General features: G+C 43.1%; 1 protein-coding gene and 1 long non-coding RNA gene across 5 annotated transcripts in view; one reads left to right on the top strand and one right to left on the bottom strand.

Moving 5' to 3' along the window:
- klc3 (kinesin light chain 3) overlaps nt 1-22830 on the top strand; it is a 71854-nt gene that overhangs the window by 36702 nt on the left and 12322 nt on the right. For 2 of the 4 annotated variants that reach the window (XM_043680844.1, XM_043680843.1), the window contains exons 8-12: nt 3190-3363; nt 7660-7759; nt 9598-9650; nt 19242-19309; nt 19871-19979. In XM_043680844.1, the coding sequence (XP_043536779.1) occupies nt 3190-3363; nt 7660-7759; nt 9598-9650; nt 19242-19309; nt 19871-19979 (504 nt within the window). The remainder of the gene's footprint in view (nt 1-3189; nt 3364-7659; nt 7760-9597; nt 9651-19241; nt 19310-19870; nt 19980-22830) is intronic. The other 2 variants (XM_043680842.1, XM_043680845.1) reach the window with 2 other exon arrangements.
- On the bottom strand, nt 9662-22227 carry LOC122542795. The gene is made up of 3 exons (XR_006309866.1): nt 22145-22227; nt 21879-21945; nt 9662-9748 (listed from the first exon to the last, which is right to left on the bottom strand). It is a non-coding gene; the product is annotated as an uncharacterized LOC122542795 (long non-coding RNA).

Genomic DNA, 22830 nt, shown 5'->3' with positions numbered 1-22830 from the left:
GGATAGGGAAGGTGGTATTTGGTATGCTTGCTGTTATTGGTCAGTGCATTGTGTACGGTGTTGGAAGGTCATGTTGCACCTGTACAGCACATTGATTCACCCACTTTTGGAATACTGCATTCAATTCTGGTCTCCTTGCAATAGGAAGGATGTTATGAAAATTGAAGGGGTTCAGAGAAGATTTACAAGGGTGCTACCCTGGGTTGGTGGGTTTGAGCCATAGGGAGAGGCTGAATAGGCTAGTACTGTTTTCCCTGGAGCATCGGAGGCTGAAGGGTGACCTTATAGAGATTTATAGAATCATGAGGAACATAGATGGGATGAATAGCCAAGGTCTTTTCCCTGGGGTAGGAGAATCCAAGACTAGAGGACATAGCTTTAAGGTGAGAGGGGAAAGATTTAGAAGGGACCTAAGGGGCAACCTTTTCACACACAGGGTGGTGTGTGTATGGGATGAACTGCCAGAGGAAGTAATGGAGGCTGGTACAATTACAACATTTAAAAGGCATCTGGATGGGTATATGAATAGGTAGCTTTTAGAGGGATATGGGCCAAATATTGGCAAATGGGACTAGATTAGTTTAGGTTATTCAGTTGGCATGGACGAGTTGGACCAAAGGGTCTGTTTTCATGCTGTTGAGCTCTAGGACTCTGTAACTCAAGACCCCAAAATCTCAGCTTGTGACACTTAGAAGCTGGTTTGGGAAGGCCTGGCCTGGGAGAATAATGTAGCAAGCATTTTGAGAATGCACCTGCAACCCCTGTCTCCAAGACTTATTCATTCTTCATAAAATTTATTAAAAAAGACATTGCAAAACATTTTGTCTAGAGTATTAAACAAATACATACCACGTCAGGTATACAGCCCACGGGCAAAACAATTTATATTGAAAATTACAGAAAGTGCAGCAGTTTCTTCCCTTTGTACCTCAGAGTGGGACAAGGTGTACATCAATATATTTTCGATGCTCTTGATTTATAATGTACGTTCTTTGTAAGCTAGGGCCAGAGAGGTCCTACAACGTCCAGCCGTTTGGTGTACTATGGTTGAACGGCTTTAGGCAGAAAGTGTTCCCCACCTCTGCGAGGGTTGCCCCCAGCGTCAGAGCATTTAGTCCTGGATCCTGGAATGTGATGGTCTGCAACACTTCAAAAGCCAGTGCCACCTTGCACTGAAAGTCCAGCAAGTATCAGGCAGACCTACCTTCAAGTCACACCAACCTGAGTTTAAAACATATGGACAGTTCCTTTTATCATCTTTGGGTGAACATTCTGCTGCTCTGTGTGGGTGGCCCGACACCACTCTGTGCTGCAGTGGTTCAAGAAGGCAGCTCACCACCTCCTCCTTAATCAGGAGCGGGCAATAAAAGCTACCCGAGTCAGCAATGCCCTCATCCTGTGTACAAATTTAAAAATGTATGGATGTGTTTAAGGAGATGCTAAGTAAATGAGAGCAGGAAAGGGAGCTAAGAAAATTCTGATTGGGAAAAGATAAAAGGGGTGAAAATGTGTTGCTGGAAAAGCGCAGCAGGTCAGGCAGCATCCAAGGAGCAGGAAAATCGACGTTTCGGGCATGAGCCCTTCTTCAGGAATCAAAGAAGCTGAACCGCTGTGCAAGTTACATTAAAAGGATAAGAGTGTCACTAATAAATCCAATAAGGAATTGAGGAGATAATTCTGGAGATAAAAGGGGACTAATGGAAAGGCTAAAAGATAAAAGGGGGCTAATGGAAAGTCAAGTGGCACATGAACATTGGCATAGACTCATTTGGGTTAAATATTGAGCCCGTAGTTTTGTGTTGTATATTCTATATGTATTGTTTGTAATCTTTACTCAGCGAGTGGTAAGGGCGTGGAATGCCCTACCTGCCAATGTAGTTAACCCAGCCACATTAGGGAGATTTACACAATCCTTGGATAAGCACGTGGATGATGATGGGATAGTATAGGGGGATGAACTTAGATTAGTTCACAGGTCAGCGCAACATCGAGGGCCGAAGGGCCTGTTCTGCACTGTATTGTCCTATGTTCTATCTGGTTGAGATTCAGGCAAAATATGACGGAATACTTTCTTCTTTTTAAATGAGTGGATCTTTGGACATATTGTGAATGGTATCAGATCTGAACTAATGTTAAAAAAACACTTCTTCCTACCTGTCTGCATTCCTAAGTTTTCGCACTCATTAATCTGATTTGCATGTCTGTGTCCAACGTGTTTAATTCATGTCGAATTATAGAATAAAATCCCTACAGTGCGGAAGCAGGCCATTTGGCTCCTCAAGTCCACACAAATCCTCTAAAGCGCATCCCACCCCGTTAACCCTAAATTTCCCATGGCTAACCCACTTAGCCTGCGCATCCCTGGACACTATGAGCAATTTAGCCTGGCCAATCCACCTCACCTGCACATAGAGTCATAGAGATGTACAGCATGGAAACAGACCCTTCGGTCCAACCCGTCCATACCAACCAGATATTCCAACCCAATCTAGTCCCAACTGCCAGCACCCGGCCCATATCCCTCCAAACCCTTCCTATTCATATACCCATCCAAATGCCTCTTAAATGTTGTAATTGTACCAGCCTCCACCACTTCCTCTGGCAGCTCGTTCCATACACGTACCACCCTCTGTGTGAAACAGTTGCCCCTTGGGTCTCTTTTATATCTTTCCCCTCTCACCCTAAACCTATGCCCTCTAGTTCTAGACTCCTAGATTCAGAGAGCAGAAATAAAGTATAACTGTTTTATCTGGTGCGAGGGACAGAGATTTAAGACCATTGGCAAATTAAGTGAGACACACAATTCTTTAATTTTACCCATCAAGTTAATTTGACTTGCCTGATAGGTAGGGAAATTAGATTTGGTCGTAACTTTCAAAAAACAGCTGGATATAGAATTTAAAATAGAATTTCAATGAAAGCAGGACGTGGAGTGATAATAATTGGAAAAGTGTTTCAAAGAACCATAAAGGGTCAAACACTCTATCTGTTGTGTGACTGTAAGAACAGAGAATTATCGTGGTGTATGAACCAGTGTTCTTCTCTGAACCAACATCTCCAGAAGTAAAGCCATTGCATTTCAAAGCAATTCATGATAGTGAAACACTTTCCGATAGGTGTATGAAACATTGCATGTGTGCAAGTCTTTCTTTAGAGAGCTTCACTAACTTTGGTGTTCTGAATCCTCAGGTACTGGGCAAGGACCACCCTGATGTAGCAAAGCAACTGAATAATCTGGCTCTGTTGTGCCAAAATCAGGGGAAGTACGAGGAGGTGGAGTATTACTATGAGCGAGCGTTAGAGATCTACCAGACCAAGCTGGGATCAGAGGATCCTAATGTAGCCAAAACGAAGAATAACCTGGTGAGGAAATCAACTTGCTTTAGTTCTCTGGAGAAGAGAGAAATTTGCAGACAATCATTTCTGTTCTTCATGTATGAGCATATCTGACTGAGTGCTAGGAGCATCACAGCCTATCCCAATCTCTCTATCCTTGCATGATATCCATAAATATACATGGCACACCAGGATGTCAGTCATCATGAAGGCACTTGAAGATAGGCAATACATGTTGGCCTGGATAGTATCACCCACATCCTAGAACATGAGAAGGAAATCAGTGGCTGAATTTTATCCCTCTTGCCCATAGGCACTGAGAGCATTCATGGCACATTGCCAGTCAGCAAATCTGGCACAGACTAGGCAACATTCCAAAGATCTCCCTTGGTCAGTATGGCTCAGTGTTACATCTGTCTGAGAGCGGTCCTGTAATTTATTTTAGTGGAAACAGGCCAATCTCAAAGAGCCATACCAGAGTTTGCCACGAAAGAAACAGGAGGGAAGTTGGGAGAAATTTCTATTTGGGCAAACTTTAGTGAAGTTGCTGGAGAAACGCAGCAGGTCTGGCAACGTGTGTGGAGAGAAAGCAGAGTGGATGAGTTTCTATGCTTTATATTTCTGTGATTCAACGTGGAAAGCTTTTGAAGCATGCAGACTGTTGTAATCCTTTTAAGAGACAATTAGATCAACATTTCAAGGGGTCTTTGGGGAAAGTGCAACTCATTGTATTGATTCTGGTTGCTGAGGGGTGACCTTAGAGAGGTATATAAAATCATGAGGGGCATAGATAGGATAAATGGAGAAGGTCTTTTCCCTGGGTGAGGGAGTCCAGAACTAAAGGGCATAGATTTTGGGTGAGAAGGGAAAGATTTAAAAGGGATATAAGGGGAAACCTTTTCACGCAGAGGGTGGTGCGTGTATGGAATGAGCTGCCAGTGGAAGTGGTGGAGGCTGGTACAAATACAACATTTTGAAAGGGATCTGGATGAGTATATGAAAAGGAAGAGTTTGGAGGGATATGGGCCTAATGCAGGCAAATGAGACTAGATTAATTTAGGACATCTTGGCATGGACAAGTTGGGTCTGTTTCCGTGCTGTATGACTCAATGGTCGTTCTAAAGTTGAATGGATTGCTGTAAATCCCCCCCCGTTTTTCAATTTTATTGAGATTAGAACTAACTTTACTGAAGTAGAGTGCTGTTAAACCACAGATTTTCCACCTCTCAAATCCAAATTTGATTCCTGCAGAGATTGGTTGATTAAAAGGCACCTTCCTCTGTCGACCATTGAAGTTCCCATGTGGGATCTGTTTGGAATAATCTCTGTGCAATTTGATGTGGGTATGTTTTGGCTGCGTCAGTTGTGATTCATTTGTGAAATTGCACTTTTAAAAGCTCTTTTGTGGGATGTGTGCGTTGCTGACAAGCCCAGCAATGGTTGCCCGTCACTAAATGCCCTGGAAGTTGAGAATGAGACACTTTCCTGAACTCACCTTATTAGTGCATTTGGGATGTTTTATGTTGGGTTTAAACACATTGACCGAGCAGAGTAAATATTATCCGGGCTTGAATGATCTGGGTGTGCAGAGCTTAATGCTGGCACACAAAAAAAGCATTGAGCTGCTACCTTCCAGAAGATATTTCATTTGGTCCTGATGTGATAGCACACTTTTCTCTTTTGAGAAACTAAGTTAGAGTTTCACAGCACCATGATAGTTATGTTATTGGACGCGTAATCCAAAGGCTATCGATTTAGAGATGTTAATTTGATTCCAAACTTCGCAGCTGGGGGAATTTAAATTCAATTAACTAAACAAATTTGGTAATGAAAACCTAGTTCCCAGCATTGGTGACCATGAGTCACAGAATTGTTGAAGTTCATAAGAAAGCCATTTGTCCCAGCTTTCTGAATGAGCACCATGCCCCATTGTGCCAACCTCCCCCACCCTTCCACTCCCTGCATATTATTTCTATTTAAATAATCATCTAATGACTTCTTGAATGTCTCAATTGAACCTGCCTCTACCACACTTCCAGGCAGTCCATTCCAGACCTGAACCACTTGCTATTCATAAAAATTTGTTTTTGCATCACATTTGCTGTTTTTGCAAATCACTTTAAATCTGTACCCTCTCGTTCTTGATCCATTTATGAGCAGGAATAGTTTCTCGCTGTCTACTCCATGCGGACCTCTCATGGTTTTGAACACGGCAATTGAATTTCCTATTAGCCTTTTCCTCTGAAAGGAAAGCAGTCCTAACTTCTCCAACCAACAGACGAAGTGGTGATACAATTACAACATTTAAAAGGCATCTGGATATGGGTTTGGAGGGATTTGGGCCAAATGCTGGCAAATGGGACTAGATTAATTTAGGATATCCAGTTGACATGGATGGGTTGGACCAAAGGGTCTATTTCTGTGCTGAATATCTCTGCCTTAATGACTTTACTGGATTCTTAAAAAGGCCACCTAGTTCCCTACTGTCCTTGAGGGAAGGAAATCTGCCGTCCTAACGTGGTCTGGCTTTCAGGTGACTCCAGACTCTTCAGCAATGTGATTGACCACTAGCTGCTCTCTGAAATGGCTTGGAAAGACTTTCACTTCAATGACAGTTAGGGTTGAGCAACAAATGCTTACCTTACCAGAAAAGATTGAAGGGAAAAAAACGAGGTTACGTAAAACTCCTGCAGCAATATCCTGGAGCTGAGATGACTGACCTCCAACAACCTCAGCCATCTTCCTTTTGTGCCAGCTATGACTCCAACTATTGGAGAGTTTTCTTCCTAAATTCCAGTGACTGTAATTTTGCTGAGGACACTTGATCTCGCAATCAGTCAATTATGACCTTGCTGTTGGACACATCTCACCACCCTGACCTAGAAATATATCTCTCTTCCTTCAATCTAGCTGTGTCAAAATCCTGGAATGTCCTCCCTAAAAGAATGTGGGCGTGGCAAAGAACGGCAGCAAATGGACTAGTGATTCAAGAAGGCAACTCACTATCACCAATTTAAGGGTAGTCAGTGATGGGCAATAAATGCTGACCCAGTTAGTGAAGCCTACTTCCTAAAGAATGTATAACCAAGAGGATTTTGTGTTCACTTCAGATGTGGACACCACACTCCAGGGTGTTTCGGGCTGGACAATCTGTGCCAGCAATGCCCATGAATACAATGGCATCATGATTGACGTTGCTGGGTATGGAGGGTTTCGGCTATAAACAAAAACTGGATAAGATGGGACTTTCTTCACTGGAGTGTAGGAGGTTGAGGGCTGACCTTTATGGAGGTCTATAAAATCATGAGGAGTATAGATAGGATTAATGGCAGGTGTCTTTTCCTGAGGATGGGGGAGTTTCAAAACTAGATTTAAAAAAGAGGAGCAAATCTTTTATGTAGAGGGTATTTCGCATGTGGAATGAATTTCCTGAGCAAATGGTGGATGGAGTCAGTTACAAAGTTTAAAAGACACTTGGATAAGTACATGAATAGGAAAGGTTTGGAGGGAAATTGGCCAGGGGCAGGCAGGTGGGACTAGTTTAGTTTAGGATTATGTTCTTCGCGGACTGGTTAGACCAAAGAGTCTGTTTCTGTGTTGTATGACTGAGATTGAACAAATCCCCAATTAGAAAGCTCCTCACCAAAGTCTTAAGACCCAATTATAAATGGGGTGTGAGAGATTTTGTGTATTTTTGGGAAGGTGAGAGTTGGAACTGAAGTTGCAGCAAGAAGCCCTTGGTTTCACTGTGTTGTGTGTGACAACGGGAAAGGAAGAGGCCAGGGAATTTAGTCCTTGGATGAAACCATAAAAATCGGAAGATGTTAGTGATAAGAGTATTAATCAAGATTATATGGGTTGATGATATTGTAATGGTAATGTCATTTGACTAGTAATCCAGTTGCGTAGACTGGTTCCAATCCCAGCACCGTGCCTGACTGAATTTGCAGTCAATTAATCAATTATTTTTTTGAAATCTAAAATTGAAAGCCAACATCCGTAATGTTGACTCTAGAACTATCATTGATAGCTGTAAAACAACAACCATCTAGTTCCTTAGCTGGTCTGGTTTACATGTGAGTGCAGACGCACAGCAGTGAGGCTGATTCTGAACCACCCTCTGAAATGGCTTGTTGTGACCACTCCAAGTGCAATTGAGCTGACTTTGCTAGTCACAGTCACTTCCTGTGAAGGATAAATTGCAAATGAGTCGCCTTGCAGGGGACATTTGTCATGTAAATAAAAATTCAATTTGATTGTAGTTTGTGTTGATAAGTTTTCCCTGAGTCTGCAGATCTCTAATTCTCATCTCCTGTGATCTAGGCTTCCTGCTACTTGAAGCAAGGAAAGTACAGACAGGCTGAGGCTCTATACAAGGAGATCCTGACACGAGCCCATGAGAGAGAGTTTGGCTCTGTTGATGGTAAGTTAAATATTACAATTCCTTCTGACTCCCTAGGGATAACAAGGTAGTAATTTAAACAGAAGCTAATGATAGCATTGAATCAATAGCATAAAAGTGCACACTCTTGTGAATTGGCAGGTATAAATGTTTGCTGTAGGTGGGAACCATTATAATAATATGCATAAATCTTAGAAAACATGAAGTTAGATAAAGATCATCTAGCTAACTCCCTCCATAACAATTGTACAATCTACTTTGTCACTGACTCCCCTGACAGATGGGGGTGTGTGTATGTGCGTGCGCCAATCCCCAAATATAGTGAAGTTGCAGAATAGTCATCTCCTATCTAACTGCCATCAAACCCATCACTACAGGAAACTTATTCCATCTCACCTGTTCCATTGTGTATGTCAGCATCTTCCAAATCCATGACCTTTACCACCAAGAAGGCCATGGGAGCACCACCACCTCCAAGTCACTCTCCAACCTGACTTGGAATTATATTCTGTTCTTATGCAGTTACTCGGTCAAATTTGTGGAACTCCCTTTTGAATAGCACTGTGGGTGGACCTGCACCACGTGAACTGTAAAAGGGTGACTAACTACCACCTTCTCAAGGACAGTAAGGGATGGGGAATAAATGCTGGCCTAACCAGCATTGCCCACATCATTGGAAAAAAAATCTAACACTTTGTGTATCTCGCTGTAATATCAAACTCTAGAAGTTGTTAAAGTTTGAAGTACATTACAGTACAGTAGCGCCTCGACATACGAACGACCCCGTTCACGAACAAATCGGTTTACGAGCAGCATTGTACATAAAAGTTTGCTTCAGCATACATACAAAATTCAAGGTACGAATGAAGGTACGAGCAGTTCGTCCTTGGCGTGTGCGCAGTTCGTCCTTGGCGTGTGCGCAGTTCGTCCTTGGCGTGTGCGCAGTTCATCCTTGGCGTGTGCGCTGTGAACATGGGAAAAATTGATTCAGTTCGCGAACTTTTCGGTTCACGAACCGGGTCCCAGAACGGATTAAGTTCTTAAGTCGAGGCTCTACTATATTTTAATCTATGATGTCTTAGTGTCTGACAAGAAATGTCCAAAATAATCTGACTGTAGTTAATGTTTTTTTTAAAGAGGAAGATCTGATTTCTTTAACATTGTTTTGCTTCAAGTCACAATTTTCAAGAATATGACTTCTTTGCTCGCCATGCACACATCTGCCCCAGGTGATCTCTGGGATTGCAGATTGGTTGTGCTAGGGAAGTCAACTAGGCCTGTATTCACTAGAGTTTAGAAAAATGAGGGGAGATCTGTTTGAAAGGTATAAAATTCTGACAGAACTGGACAGACTGGATGTGGGGGGGTGACTTCCCCTTGGTTTGGAAAGTTGTCCAGAAAAGGAGTCACGGTCTCTTTTATGATGTAAAACATTTAGGACTGAGATAAAAACAATGAAGAATGGTGAACCTATGAAATTCTCTACATTATAAAGCTATGGAGACCAAGTCACTAAACATATTTAAGAACTAAACGTATTTATATACACTGAAGCCTTACAGAGCGATAGTGACAGAGTCAAAAAGTGTGGTGCTGGAAAAGCACAGCAGGTCAGGCAGCATCCGAGGAGCAGAAGAACCGACATTTCGGGCAAAAGCCCTTCATCAGGAATGAAGAGGAGATGGTGGCAGTATAGTGTTGAGTTAGAGGATCAGAGATGACCATATTGAATGACTCAATGGGCTGAATTTTCCCTATTTTCTATGTTTCTATGTATCAGTATGTGAAGATTCGCATGAATGAGGTGCAGAAAAGTCAAAGTGAGAATAATATTGAATCTATTATTGCATCCTGTGCAGGTGACAACAGACGGGTGTGGATAACATCTGAAGATGGGGACGATTCAAACAAGGTAATAGCCACGCATCCATCGCAATATTCAGCCTCCGAACTGTTTCTGTTTCCCCGCTGTGGTCGCTGTAAGCAACGCCACGGGAGACCAGTCAGTATCTATCAGAGAAAACAAATAGGAAATAAAGCCACAAATGCTGCAAAGTTGAAATAAAAACATAAAATTCTGCAATCAGCAAAGATGGAGAAGTGTTTCAGATGTAGGCGTTTTGTGAGTCTTCTGTTTCACATCCAGAATGTTGACCAACACTTTCTTAGATTTGTTCTGCATTTCTCAAAGTCTCTTGTTTGGTTGTCTCTCCCTGGTTGTTTTTTTTGTGTGTTTTGCTTCTGATTTATTTAATTTTGGTGTGGAAGTTTTGTTTTGCTCTGATTTTTTTTTTAACTGACCCTTCAGTGCCTGTCAGTGCCACAATTGTTTCCAGTCCACCTGTTTTTCCTGTGTAGATTGACACAACGGGACAATATTTTTTGCATGCAACAGAAATATTCATCAGCTTTTCAGCATATGATGAGCAAAGTGCCCAGCTCCCCTCCTGCTTAAAGATCAAAACCCTTGGATTTCCTTCTATTATAGAAGGTTACTGGGATTTTTTTTCACCACAGGAAGAGTCTGGAGCACACTGCTTGGGAATGTGGTGAAGGCAGGTTCAGTTGATGGTGAAGGAGACTAAATTGAAGCATTCAAGAGGGAATTACAAAAGACAATGCAGGCTTATGGAGAATGGACGAGAGTGACTCCAAACCAAAACATTTAGGGAGCTGGTGTAGGCACATTGGACCAACTGGTCTCCTCTGCACCATAACAATTTTGTGATTCAGTCTCATCACCCACTAATTAGATAGTTCTGTCAGAGGGCTGGCACAGGCAGGGTGGACTGTATGGCAGCCTCCTGCACTGCACACTTGCGAGGTGTTTAACTGCCTTTCGACTTTCAAGTCACCTGGCCTGATCACTCTCCACCTTCTGCCGTTGAAGGAGAGAAAGCAGAGAGTCCCACAATCCAAAGGGTGGATTGGCCATACTAAATTACCCATTGTGTCTAGGGATGTGCAGGCTACGTGGGTTAGTTGTGGGAAATGCAGGGTTACAGGGATAGTGTAGTGAGGGTTGGTTTGGGTGGTAGGCTCTTTGGAGGATCAATGTAGACTGGATGGGCCAAATGGTCTGCTTCCACACTAGTGATTCTATGAAACAAAGAGTCCAAACCCATTTTAACTCCCGTAAAGCTCCTGTTAACACTGTTGTGGAGAATTGGGAGCGGACAGAATCAAAGTTTCAATGTGTCACTGTAGAGCATGAGATCTACACCAGGTGTCCTCAGGATTAGTGGGTTTTAATCTGTATCCTTATATACTTTTGTTGCACTTCTAGTCCTGGGTACAACAAATGAGAGAATTTTACATTGGACATTTTTAAAAAAAAGAATCCTACAAAATCTTGGCAGCGGTCCTGTTTGGACAGACTATCTTCAGGTATTTTGTTTTGCATTATCGACATGAATGTTGATCCTAAATCGCCCAGAGACTGCTGGTCCCCTGCCAGCTTCAAATTGTCAATCAAGGTGAACTGCAAGGGCAGAACTTATTATCGAGCCTAATATACCTGGAGCCAGGCAGTGAGTGAATAGAGTAGCAGCCTTGGCCTGCTTGCGTGTGGGCTGAATTCCAAGGTCCAAAATCCCAAACTGAAATAAGTAATGAGCTGAACTCCAGGCAAAGGATCCTGGGGCAGAGCTAGAATTGACTGACATGCAAGGTACAGAATCTAGTGCTGAAATGAGTAAGTGGGCCTTTAAGTTTCAAAGTCCCCAATCTTTGGGCCAACACAGCTTCAACCTTTTAATGTAATTGAAAGTGGCCATTCTGGTCACTAATGCATAGTTCATGTTTAAGCTGAGAAGATGGTAAAAAGAGGTCAATAAAGGTGGTTCTGAATCTGAGGGCTGGGCAATGAGGAAAGATCAGAAAAACTAGAACACTTCAGCCTTCGAAGGGGGATCCTTGCAAAAGCAGCTGTATTTGGGATGGCACAGTGGCTCCGTGGTTAACAGTGTTGCCTCACAGCGCCAGGGACCCGGGTTTGATTCCAGCCTCAGGCGACTGCCTGTATCGAGTTCGTACATTCTCCCTGTGTCTGTGTGGGTCTCCTCCAGGTGCTCCGGTTTCCTCCCACAGAACAAAGATGTGCAGGTTAGTGTGGATTGGCCATGCTAAATTGCCCATTGTGTTCAGGGATGTGTAGGTTAGGGTTAAGTGTAGAGTAATAGAGTAGGGGAATGGGGCTGGGTGGGGTATTCTTCAAAGGGTGGGTGTGGACTTGTTGGGACAAAAGGCCTGTTTCCACACTGTAAGAATTCTATTCTATTAAACAGGTAAGGAAGTGCTCCTGGCTTTCACAATCCTGTAAAGTTTGATTGTAAGGGCACAGATTAAAATGGTTTAGGAGAGAATTTCTGGTTGTGTTTATGGTCAGTTTTAAATTCAGACCACTCAAGTTTTTTAACAAGCATCCCATACACTGAAGCCAAATGTTCAAAACCCAGGTGGTTGCTGTGATACATGAAACAATGCTTATACTTCCCAGAAACAAAAGTACAATGTAGTGATCTTGTAGATTTTCATCATTCAAGATGCAGACTAATTAGGCAAGCTCGTTTTAATGTGTAGAAAATTACTTTGTGAATAACCTTGACCTTTTACAGTAACATCTGGATGTAGGTTTGCTCACTGAGCTGGAAGGTTCATTTTCAGATGTTTTGTCACCATACTAGGTAACATCTTCAGTGAGCCTCCAGATGAAGCACTGGTGGTGTAGCCCACTTTCTATTTGTGTTTGGGTTGATGATGTTGTGTCCTGTGGTGATGTCATTTCCTGTGGTGATGACATTTCCTGTTCTTTTTCTCAGGGGGTGGTAAATGGGATCCAAGTCAGTGTATTTGTTGATAGAGTTCCAGTTGGAATGCCATGCTTCTAGGAATTCCCGTGCGTGTCTCTGTTTGGCTTGTCTGAGGATGGATGTGTTGTCCCAGTTGAAGTGGTGTCCTTCCTCATCTGTATGTAAGGATACTAGTGAGAGAGGGTCATGTCTTTTTGTGGCTAGTTGATGGTACACTGAGTTGGTGGGAGTGACAGCAGCAATTTCCATCCAGTAACATTTTTGAAAGCTAGGGAGCCATTACTATAAAATGGCCACCAATAAATTCATTGGGAAATTCAGGGGAAACATAAGCCAGAGAGTGGAACTCGCTAACACACTGGATAGTTGAGGTAGAACAGATTTGATGTTTGAAGAGATGGCTAGAGGACCAATGAGGAATAGAGGTTATGTTGATAGAATGAGGTGGGGGAGGACTTTCATTGTAGTGATTGGAACCACTGGCAGGTGGATCTCATTGACTGAGAATCTTGATTGGCCCAGGTTAACAATCTCAATCAGGGAGCCTTGGCTGACACACACAAACAAGAGTGTCAGAGAGTCCCCTCGCTCCAGGGACTACCTCTGCGGTGGCTAGTCAGAGTTTGTGCACTGTGCACGTGTAAACAAAGGGTGACTTGGTGATAGGATAACGGCCTCTCTGCGGTTATTTCATTCATGTAGAGATAAAACTGCATGAGCTACTGATGTGTCGTAAACTGTACAAAAATACCCAATTGTAAGGACTTTAGCTCAACTCAGTCACAAATGGCAAGACTCAACAGTCAAAAGCATCTAAAACTAATCTGCATCTGTGCAAACTGCAAAGAAGTGATTTGGTTTTAATTTCTGCTCTGCAATGTTTAGCACTTGACAAAATTTGTTTGTTTTACTGTAGGTATTTGATAACAGTCGAGTTGTTTGTCTGATGCAGTGTTTGTGCTACTTGGACGTGTTATTTTGTAAAGTGTTGTTGTTCTGTCAACAGTAATGAGGTTTTCCTGTTCTTTCACAGGTTTTGTACAAAAGTGCTTCTAATACTTTTTTAAAAAAAAAAGTAATTCTGTGTTTTGTCTTGCTACCCTCGCCTCAATCTAGGTTGGGTTGTACCATACTGTGTCCATCTGCAGGCAAACCACCCGCAAGACATGTCAAATGTCACTAATGTTTGTATCACAAAGAACCCATGATGATTGACACTTCTGTGTGTGACTGTGTTTTTGTGTCCAAGTCGAGGTGAGGGCTCTTGGTACTAGGAATGGGACATTGGTGAGCCAGATGGGTTTTCATGAATCAACCCAATAGTTATCATGACCATTCCTGAGAACAGCTTTACATTCCAGTTTTATTAATTGAAATCAAATTTCATCAACTTCTATGGCGGGATTTGAACTCTGGTCCTCAGAGCACTAGTCCTGGCCTCTGAATTACTAATGCAGGAAAATTAAACCTGTACCACTGCCTCCCTTCTGGTTAGATGCAAAGGGAAGCTCTCACTGCTCTGGCTCAACTTCAGAATAGCTTCCTTTCACTGCCCTTGGCTTCATTTGGTTTTCCATTTTCCCACACAGGCAATTTGGTCCCTTTTCTGAGCGACACTATTGAACCGTTCACACTAGGAGCTGGACTGAGACTCCATTCACTTTGGTTGTTCCCAACTAGAGGTTCTCATTCTCTCTGTTTGAGCTGAATCCAAACCCAGACTGGAGTGTTCATGAGCCGGTCCCCTAATTAACCGCTGCCAGCCAATTCCAGTGACTCACCATGGCCTCCGTTTTAGATTTTCTTTGTCTCCCCATGTTAGAAAGTGCCTGTTCATCAGCTGATGTGGTGGCAGGCCAGGTGCAGTCTACAACAACCTGTCTGAGCAGTTGTGGTTGTGTTCCTTGTGCTTTGTCCATGCTCTCAAGAGTGCTGCAGTCCCCACAAATGGCATTCATGAGTTCCCTCGCCTCCCTAAAGTTTTGATTTCAGTTCCAGCCCCACCATTGACAGGTGACCTCTCTTCACCCAACTCTATGTCAAGGCCTGGCTGCTGTGCTGAGACAGTTTTTACCCCAAGAACAGCATCAAGACCAACTCTGTTTCCTCCTCGTGATCCGGTTGAATAGCAGACCAAGCTCAGGGGCTGAATAGCCTCACATGCTTGTATTCCTGTTCTTTCTCAATGAAAACCAACTTAACATTTTCAGAAGGATTACTTTTTGGTGGTTGGGAAATAACACTGAGTTCCCCACCCTCCCAGTCTTTATCACTGGATATTAATGAGCCTGATAGTAGCACCCCTGTGACAGCACATTAATGTGCTTAGCGCAGACCAGGAATCTGATCAGAGACATTACAAGGTAACTGGATATGAGAATCATTCCATTCTGGTACAGTGCTGAACAATTATCAACCTGATTGGTGTCCCTTTAAATTACTTGGAACAACACAGTGGCACAGTGGTTAGCACTGCTGCCTCACAGCGCCAGGGACCAGGGTTCAATTCCCACCTTGGGCAACTGTCTGTGTGAAGTTTGCACATTCTCCCCATGTCTGCGTGGGTTTCCTCCGGGTGCTCCGGTTTCCTCCCACAGTCCAAAGATGTGCAGGTCAAGTGAATTGGCCGTGCTAAATTGCCCATAGTGTTAGGTGCTTTAGTCAGGGGTAAATGTAGGGGAATGAGCCAGGGTGGGTTGCTCTTCGGAGGGTCGGTGTGGACCTGTTGGGCCGAAGGGCCTTTTCCACACTGTAGGGAATCTAATCTAATCTAACCTAAACAGTCAGGTTGATAATTGTTCAGATTAGAGTGGGTGCTGGAAAAGCGCAGCAGGTCTGGCAGCATCCGAGGAGCAGGAAAATCGATGTTTCGGGCAAACGCCGAATTTTCCTGCTCCTTGAATGCTGCCAGACCTGCTGTGCTTTTCCAGCACCCACTCTAATCTAGATTCTGATCTCCAGCATCTGCAGTCCTGATAATTGTTCAGCACAATCCCATAATAAGGCTTCTCATTGCAGGAAAGTTACATTACATCACCCACTCAGTGCCCCACAAGTTGCCAGAATCTGAAATCTGTACAAGTGTACAAAAGTCCACTTTGGCATCACTGTGCTTGTCGACATACGCTAACTGTATTTTCTCTTTTTTTTAGTGTACTTTAGGAAGGTGTTTCTTGAACTGCCTCTTTCTCTGCCTGTCAGGACTCTCCTCTCCAATTCGCTGTTTCCTTATGCTGTGTCTGCACTATGTCATTGAACCCCTTGAGGGCTAGCTCACCTGATTTTTCAGAGCCAAAAACAGAAATCCTAAGTATTTTATTACATGATGCCAATATTTGGCAGTGGAAATTCTAGTCCCCTGACTCTCATTTCAAAAGTCAACTATAACTAACACTGTCAACAGCAGCTTGAGCCTCTGCTCTGATTACTGTTCAAGGTTTTGGAGGTACAGGGAGTATAGAGTCGTAGAGATGTACAGCTCAAAAACAGACCCTTCGGCCCAACTAGTCCATGCCAACCAGATATCCCAACTCCACCTGCCAGCACCCAGCCCATATCTCTCCAAACCCTTCCTATTCATATACCCATCCAGATGCCTTTTTAAATGTTGCAATTGTACCAGCCTCCACCACTTCCTCTGGCAGCTCATTCCATATACGAACCACCTTCTGCATGAAAAAGTTGTCCCTTAGGTCTCTTTTACATCTTTCCCCTCTCTCACCCTCAACCTAGTTCTAAATGAGACTAGTAAATGAAGTTTTAGCTCCACAGTGTGACCGCTACTTGTTTTGGGGAAAGAAAACCATAGGCCAACAGATGACATAAGAACAAGTAAATTTATATAGGAAGCAATTCACTCGGCTAATTCCTGAGATGTGAGGGAATTGCTTTGTAAGGAAAGATTGAATGTGTTTTGAGTCTTTACTCTTTGGAGATTTGAAGAATGAGAGGTGATCTTATTGAAATGTAAAATTCTTAAGGGGAGCTTGGCAAGGTAGGTACTGTCAGGGTGTTTCTCTTCATGGTGGAGATTTACAACTACGGATACAGCTTAAAACTAAAGACGTTCTCCCTATTAAGTGGCAGATGAGAAGGAATTTCTTCTGAGAGTCATTGACCTTTGGAATTCTCTACCTCAAAAAGCAATGGTGGCTGGGGCACTGAATATATTCAAGGCTGAATTAAACTGACACCACAGAGCAGACGGCATTATGGGGGCAAACACCAAAGTTGAGTTAAGGCTTCAAATAGATCTGTCATGATTTTTCAAATGTTGGAACAGGCCTGCTAGATTAAATGGTCTATCCCTGCTCCTGTTTGTCATGATCTTCAAACCAAAGAGACCTTGGAGTGCAGGTTCATAGCTCCTTGAGAGTGGAGTTGCAGGTAGATAGGATAGTGAAGAAGGCATTTGATATGTTTTCCTTTATTGGTCAGAGTACTGAGTACAGGGGTTGGGAGGTCATGTTACGGCTGTAGAGGACATTGGTTAGGCTTCTGTTGGAATATTGCATGCAATTCTGGTCTCCTCCCTATCGGAAAGATGGTGTGAAACTTGAAAGGGCTCAGAAAAGATTTACAAGGATGTTGCCAGGGTTGGTGGATTTGAGCTATAGGGAGATTTTAAAAAAGCTGTTTTCCCTGGAGCGTCGGGGGCTGAGGGATGACCTTATAAAGGTTTATAAAATCATGAGGGGCGTGGATAGGATAAATAGACGAAGTCTTTTCCCTGGTGTGGGGGAGTCCAGAACTAGAGGGCATAGGTTTAGGGTGAGAGGGGAAAGATACAAGGGGCAACCTTTTCACTCAGAGGGTGGTGCGTGTATGGAATGAGCTGCCAGAGGAAGTGGTGGAGGCTGGTACAATTGCAACATTTAAAAGACATCTGGATGGGTATATGAATAGGATGGGTTTGGAGGGATATGGGCCGGGTGCTGGCAGGTGGGACTAGATTGGGTTGGGATATCTGATGGGCATGGTGGGTTGGACCAAAGGGTCAGTTTCTGTGCTGTACATCTCTGACTCAGTCTATCTGCAGATTAGAAGTGGGATGGAAGAGTAAGAATGATGAGAAGACTCTGTTTAAGGATCCTGGAAAGGTAGGGAAAAGTGAGATAGTCTTGAATACAATACAGGGAGCAGGTAGTGTAAAACATTTGGATATTAAGAAATAGATGTTTGAACAGATTGTCCTTTGCGCTTGACTAAATCCACAGTGGAATATGGGCCCCCAGCTGATGTTGCTCTTGAGGTTTGGGCATGCAATTGTCTGCACCCAAGAGCAGCTAGCGGGAGATCTGCACACAGTACATTTTAATCTGTTTCTCTGAACTGAATTGTAAAGTTAGGATCGGTGCTGTAAAGCTCGCAGCTTTGCGGTCTGCAGCAAGACTCCACTCTCATTGCCATTCAACCCTTGCAAATAGCTGGGACAGCAGTGTTGTTGCTGGAAGCTCATTGTGAAAAACTGATTCCTTATATTTCGGCACTTTGTCTCTGATGTGGCAGTAATACAATTCCAACTGGCATACCTTGTGACGATTTTTAACTATTATTTTGCAAAGTTTTTTTTAATGGAATATTTTATTCTAACTTTTATTTGCCCAAAATAAAGATGAAAAAGGATTCTTGGGAACAGAAAAGGGCCCTTCAAGCACACTCACCTCTACTACCTTTCAACGGGATCATGATTGATCTATAACTCAACTCAACTTACTGCTGTGGGTTTCATTTCTCCCCAAGAAAAATCTATTTGTCGACATTTTCCATTGAATCCCCCCACCCTGCCTCAACAACTTTTAAAGAAGAGCATTGCCCACAAAGCTTTCTGACTTTACCCTTGAGCATGCTGGCTGGAGATGCTTTTAAATCAACCTCTTCAGGTGTTTTGCAGCAGCTGGGAATTGAACCTGGACTTTCCGGCTCAGAGGTAGGGATACTACCACCTTCAGACTCCTTCCGAACCTGGCTGTAATTTTACGCTCACACCCCCTTGTCCTGGACTTTGTCTACCAGACGCACTGGTTGCTCTCTTTCCTTGTTAAATACTTTTAACCATCTTTAAACATCTCAGTCAGATCACCTTTTAATCTTTATACCTGCTGAGACAACGGGGGAGTGTTGAGTAGAAAGTGATATGGTTCCCTGATAAACATGTAGTTTCCTCTCCGTTTATTAAGCATTTTATCATTTCTCTTGCATACTCCAAATTTCTTAATGGATAGTGAATTATTGTGAAGTGATTAGCTTACATAATTAGATATGATGACTGTTTTGCTTGCAACCCAATGATACAAAGCAGCATCACGAGTTAAACTGTTGGTTGCAAGAGAAGCATTGGCCATGATGTAATCTTTCCCACTTTTGCATGTCCTCCGGGTTACTTCTGATAGTATTAGGAACTGATGAGAGTATCTTGGTCAGTTGAGATAGCTACCTGACAGTTTACTCACAGCAAGTTCTCTTCTGTTTGTGTCTCATCTCACTTCCTTGCTTGGTTTTCTCTCTCTCTCTCTCTCTCTCTCTCTCTCTCTCTCTCTCTCTCTCTCTCTCTCTCTCTCTCTTTGTGTGTCTGCTTCTCTCTGTCTTTTGCTCTATTTCTTTCCTCCCACTAGCTCACCTTTCCTTTCTTGCTGCCAAGTGTAAATGAAATGGGACCCTTTGAAGAGGATTCCGCATTTTCTTACATTTAGGGCAGACTAACTCCTGCGGACAGCTACTGGGAGCATCTTGAGTCTTCAGTCTACTGCACAGCCTCCAGGTACTCTTACTTCAGCTTCACTTTCAATATCATCTCATTTTGCTATTGTGGGAACCCAAGTAAGATTTTTAACTATTCTCTGTAGTTGATGAAAAGTTCAAATTGTCAGAATTCAGTCAAGGGGGTGGAAAGACATAGTGAGAATCCACATTGGCAAGTCCTGCATATTCGATCTCTGTGGCTTTGTGCTGCTATGATTCTCACAATTTCTGTTGGAAACCAAGCTGTTTGTTCTTGGTATTGTCAAACCCCTCCAGCAAAAGAATCCAGCGCCTCAGAAATATTTTACTGTTGGTTTTTACATTATTGTGTGCAGACCTCTGGGTTCTGTTAACATCGAGCAGAGCACAGAGAGAAATGCAATGTGAAAGCCGACCAACCACCCTATGTCTGATCCAAGGCTTATGTCTTCCTCACAATGGCAGGGGAGAGTTTATCGGAATGATGACGGGAATGGGAGCTGGGATCATTTGCATTATAATGCGAAATGTGTGCTAATAATGTTTTTGTTCTCTTAACTAGAAGCTGGATTTAAACATTGACAGAATCTACCCTTTTCAGTGACACAGCAGGACTACCCGATGGTGACAGAACTCTGCAGTTACAAAAGGAAGGGACTGAGATTGTTCTGATCCACAACAAAAGGGACCCAGGTTCTACGCTGAAGGTAGTTGTAACCAGCCCTGACCCAGTTCTAGTTGCCACTTTGTTTATCCTGAAACTGATGTGGTAATTCTCCTGGGAATTGGTCCCAAATTGTTGCCGTCCTTTTCCATCTCAGTGTCAGATCACACAGTAAATGGCAGGACCAGTGCATGCTGCCAGTTGTGACTGGCAAGGTCAGCTTTTCATCAAATGTGTTGTGAACCAGACCAGACCCCCTTAAAATATATTAAGGTAGCCTACACCCTAACTACTTATTTTAAAAGTAAATGTGAGGTGCTGTGTTCCAGATGCAATTCGATTAGTCAAATCCTTGACATTAGGCAAGCCACAGTTTATTCAAACACTAGTTAAAATACAACGAAAGAGAGAGGAACTTGGAATAATTTAACTCTGTTGGAAAACTTATCAGAATAATAGATTATTTTACTACTAAACAGTAACTTTTTCAATATAGTAACATCCCATAAACACAACTTTGGCAAAAGGCATATTCAGAAAACAGAATTGTCTCACAAGCAACTCCTGCAGCAACTCAAGACGAAAAACATCCAAAGAAAACTCAGGAAGAGAAAGACAGAGTGTAGCAGCCAGGAGAGATTCATTGCCATCCAGCCCTGCTGAGACCCCAGCAACAACAGCTAGGGTTAGCTAAACCTAAAATCCCTGGTTCTATGGGAGCTTGACCACACCCATTCAGGCTGCTTCTATTCTTCTGGCTCTTCTTGGGGGAAAAAAAATCCAAAGTTTCACAATTTGTTTATCTTCTCATAGACTGTTTGTCACCTGTCCCCTAGTCTCTCTCTAAAATAAATGAAGACAAAACTCACCTCTTAAAGCCCCAGTATTGCCACAAATAAATGATTAAGCTCATGACTCCGGTGTTGGCGTTTCCCCTCATGATTCAGCCCTTTGGGTTCACACAAGAAACAGACGATCATTTGGCCCCTTGAGTCCATTGTCCCTTAGTTAACCTGCAGTGTGGCTCCATTTGGCCTTCAATTATCATTCCACCTGTGACTTTTCAGTTTAGGGGAAAGAGTTCCAGGTTTCCACTCTGTTCTGGGTGAAGAAGATCTTCCTGACATCACCCCTGAATAGCCTGGCTCCAGTTTTAAGCTAATGCCCCCTTGTTTTCAACTTCTTTGCCCATCTGCTCAGCAACTAGTTTCTCTCTCAATACTGGGAAAGTTTTTAATCACCTTTAATCAATTACGCCACTGCTTTAATCTTTTATACTCCCGGGAATGCTATCTTAGTCTGTGCAAGCTGTGCTCATTATCTAACCCCATAATCTCCCTTTTCTTTGGTGAATGTACACTGCACATCTTCCAAAGCCACAGTAATGGATTTGTACATCATAGAAACAGTCCCTTCAGCCCACCATGTCTATACCAATCAACAAACCCCTGACTACATTAATTCCACTTACCTGCACTTGGTCCATAGCCAGCTATGCCTTGGCTTTTAAGTGCTCATCCAGATGCTGCTTAAATGCTGCGAGAGTACCTGCCCACACCACCACCTCAGACAGCACACTCCATATTTCTGCCACCATCTGGGTAAAAAAGATTTCCTCGGGTCCCCTCCAAGCCACCTACTCCTCCCCTTAAACCTATGCCATCTAGTGAGTTCGCCCTTCCTGCAGGGCAGTGCAGAGAAACAACGCCGAGCTATCAAGTGTCGAACTGAACCGTGGATACCAGAAGGAAATACTGAGCCCGGGTAATCCAGCTTGGGCAACCATGTTTGTTTTAGCCTTCCTGTACCAGGACTGTGGGGGAAAAAAGTCATGATACCTGCTCCTAAACCATGTCCAGTGACAATTCCTCCTCCCTAGATGCAAGATGGACAGATAGACTTTGGGCTAAGCAGTGAAGCCCTTCTTGTTGAATAGCCAACTTACTATTGAGACTTGCATTTGAGGGAGATAGAAGAGTATCGTCTTGTTGTACTCCAATACCAGATGACACCTGCATTTAAGAGAAAACTGTAGAGTTGGTGCAATTATCTTCTGTAGTCCGTGTTGGGTAAATGTATCTAATCTAGATACTAAAGAGACACACTTATTAATTACCCAGGTATGTGTGACTGGATGACACTTAAATGTACCGCAGAAATTAATTATGTTAAGACAACAGAGTAATCAGACACTGAGAAGGAATCATTTACCTTGAATTAAATGGAGACTGAACAAGCCTTGCATACTGCCACAAATAGTGCTGTAACTGTGTCAAGAGCTACACAGCACAAGGGTCACAAACACAGGATGTAATCCTCTCCCACTGAATATAGTTGCTCAGTTACTGGTCAGCCTGTATCTTGGCCCACTGATCACAATAGTGGCATGTCATCACCAACCTTCAGTGTGCCTGTACTTCGTCGCCTTTGGACCATGCCAAGTCTGTGAAAGGCACGAACAAAATGCAGGTTCATTCTTTCACTGCTTGCTGTCACATACTTCCTTTTTGCTTCCTTATTGGATTTTATTTGTTTACTCCTTCCCTAACTGCGGGCATAGAGGGCAAACTGTGGCATTGTAGTTTCCACCCTGACTGTGCTATTAATCCAAAGGCCAATGCTAATGTTCCAGGGAAATAGGTTCAAATCCTGGTGGATTTTAAGTTCAATTAAGAGCAAATCTGTAATTGGAAGTTACTCTGAACAATAATGACTGTTGATTGTCATTAAAAACCCATCTTTAAGGAAGAAAATCTGCCTTGCTGTCCGAGACTCCAAGCCACAGCGATGTGGTTGATGCTTAACTGCCCTTTGAAATAGCCAAGGAAGCCACTCAGTTCAAGGGCAGTTAGGGATGGGCAGCAAATGCTGGCCTTGTCGTCATTGCCCACATTCCA

Source organism: Chiloscyllium plagiosum, chromosome 41, assembly GCF_004010195.1.
Source record: "Chiloscyllium plagiosum isolate BGI_BamShark_2017 chromosome 41, ASM401019v2, whole genome shotgun sequence".
Classification (NCBI taxonomy): domain Eukaryota; kingdom Metazoa; phylum Chordata; class Chondrichthyes; order Orectolobiformes; family Hemiscylliidae; genus Chiloscyllium; species Chiloscyllium plagiosum.
This window is presented reverse-complemented; position numbering and strand designations above follow the sequence as displayed.